This window comes from Raphanus sativus, chromosome 6 (assembly GCF_000801105.2).
Source record: "Raphanus sativus cultivar WK10039 chromosome 6, ASM80110v3, whole genome shotgun sequence".
NCBI classification, from domain to species: Eukaryota; Viridiplantae; Streptophyta; class Magnoliopsida; order Brassicales; family Brassicaceae; genus Raphanus; species Raphanus sativus.
This window is the reverse complement of record NC_079516.1, coordinates 7,811,041-7,811,906: the sequence shown is the minus strand read 5'-3', so window position 1 is coordinate 7,811,906 and position 866 is coordinate 7,811,041. Positions and strand designations below refer to the sequence as shown.

At 45.0% G+C, this 866-nt stretch overlaps 1 protein-coding gene across 1 annotated transcript in view; it reads left to right on the top strand.

The window, feature by feature from the left end:
* The first annotated feature begins 479 nt into the window (after positions 1-479).
* Positions 480-866, top strand: part of LOC108813515 (proteasome subunit alpha type-4-A) — a 978-nt gene continuing 591 nt past the window's right edge. Inside the window, 4 exon segments of the mRNA XM_056990000.1 lie at positions 480-513; positions 516-601; positions 603-728; positions 730-866. Of these exon segments, the coding sequence (XP_056845980.1) occupies positions 480-513; positions 516-601; positions 603-728; positions 730-866 (383 nt within the window).

Here is an 866-nt window from a genome sequence, read left to right as displayed (position 1 = left end):
CACGCCATCGCCTTTTTGGTCGACCAAGCAAGAATCGAAGAAGAGGCGATCAGAGATCGAAAGCAATTCCTTCCTCTCAGGTAAAATCTCTACTCTTTTCTGTTTTCGTTTTCTTCTGGGTTTCGTAATCATCTCGTTTTGAGTCGCTGGATCTATCTTTCGCTATGGAACTAGATGAGATTCTTAGATAGTGAGTGTGTAATAGCTAAGCTTCTTCGAATCTTCTCTTAAGACCTAATAGTCCTTTCGATTTTGAATGTTTCTATCGATCTGAAAGTAACAGAGACTTTGATTAAACCCTAATTGTATAAACGATTAGCCTGTGAGAGTCTGATTTTGAATCTTGAACCCTAATTTTTAGGGATAACGAATTTAGCTCAAAGTTCCTGTTTTTATAGCTTCTTGTTCCTTTTCAGACCAAAGCTTTAATCTTTAGTCTCTAAAGACCTTTTCTTTCTTGTTACAGGTTTGGTTAGAAGATGTCTCGAAGATATGATAGCCGTACCACAATCTTCTCCCAGAAGGCCGTCTCTACCAAGTCGAGTACGCAATGGAGGCCATTGGCAACGCCGGTTCCGCCATCGGGATCTTATCCAAAGACGGGCGTCGTCTTGATCGGCGAGAAGAAAGTCACCTCAAAGCTTCTCCAGACCTCCACCTCCTCCGAGAAAATGTACAAGATCGACGACCACGTCGCCTGCGCCGTCGCTGGCATCATGTCCGACGCCAAACATCCTCATCAACACGGCTAGAGTCCAGGCACCGCGCTACACCTTCATGTACCAGGAGCCCATGCCTGTTGAGCAGCTTGTTCAGTCTCTCTGTGATACTAAACAAGGGTACACGCAGTTCGGTGGTCTTCGTCC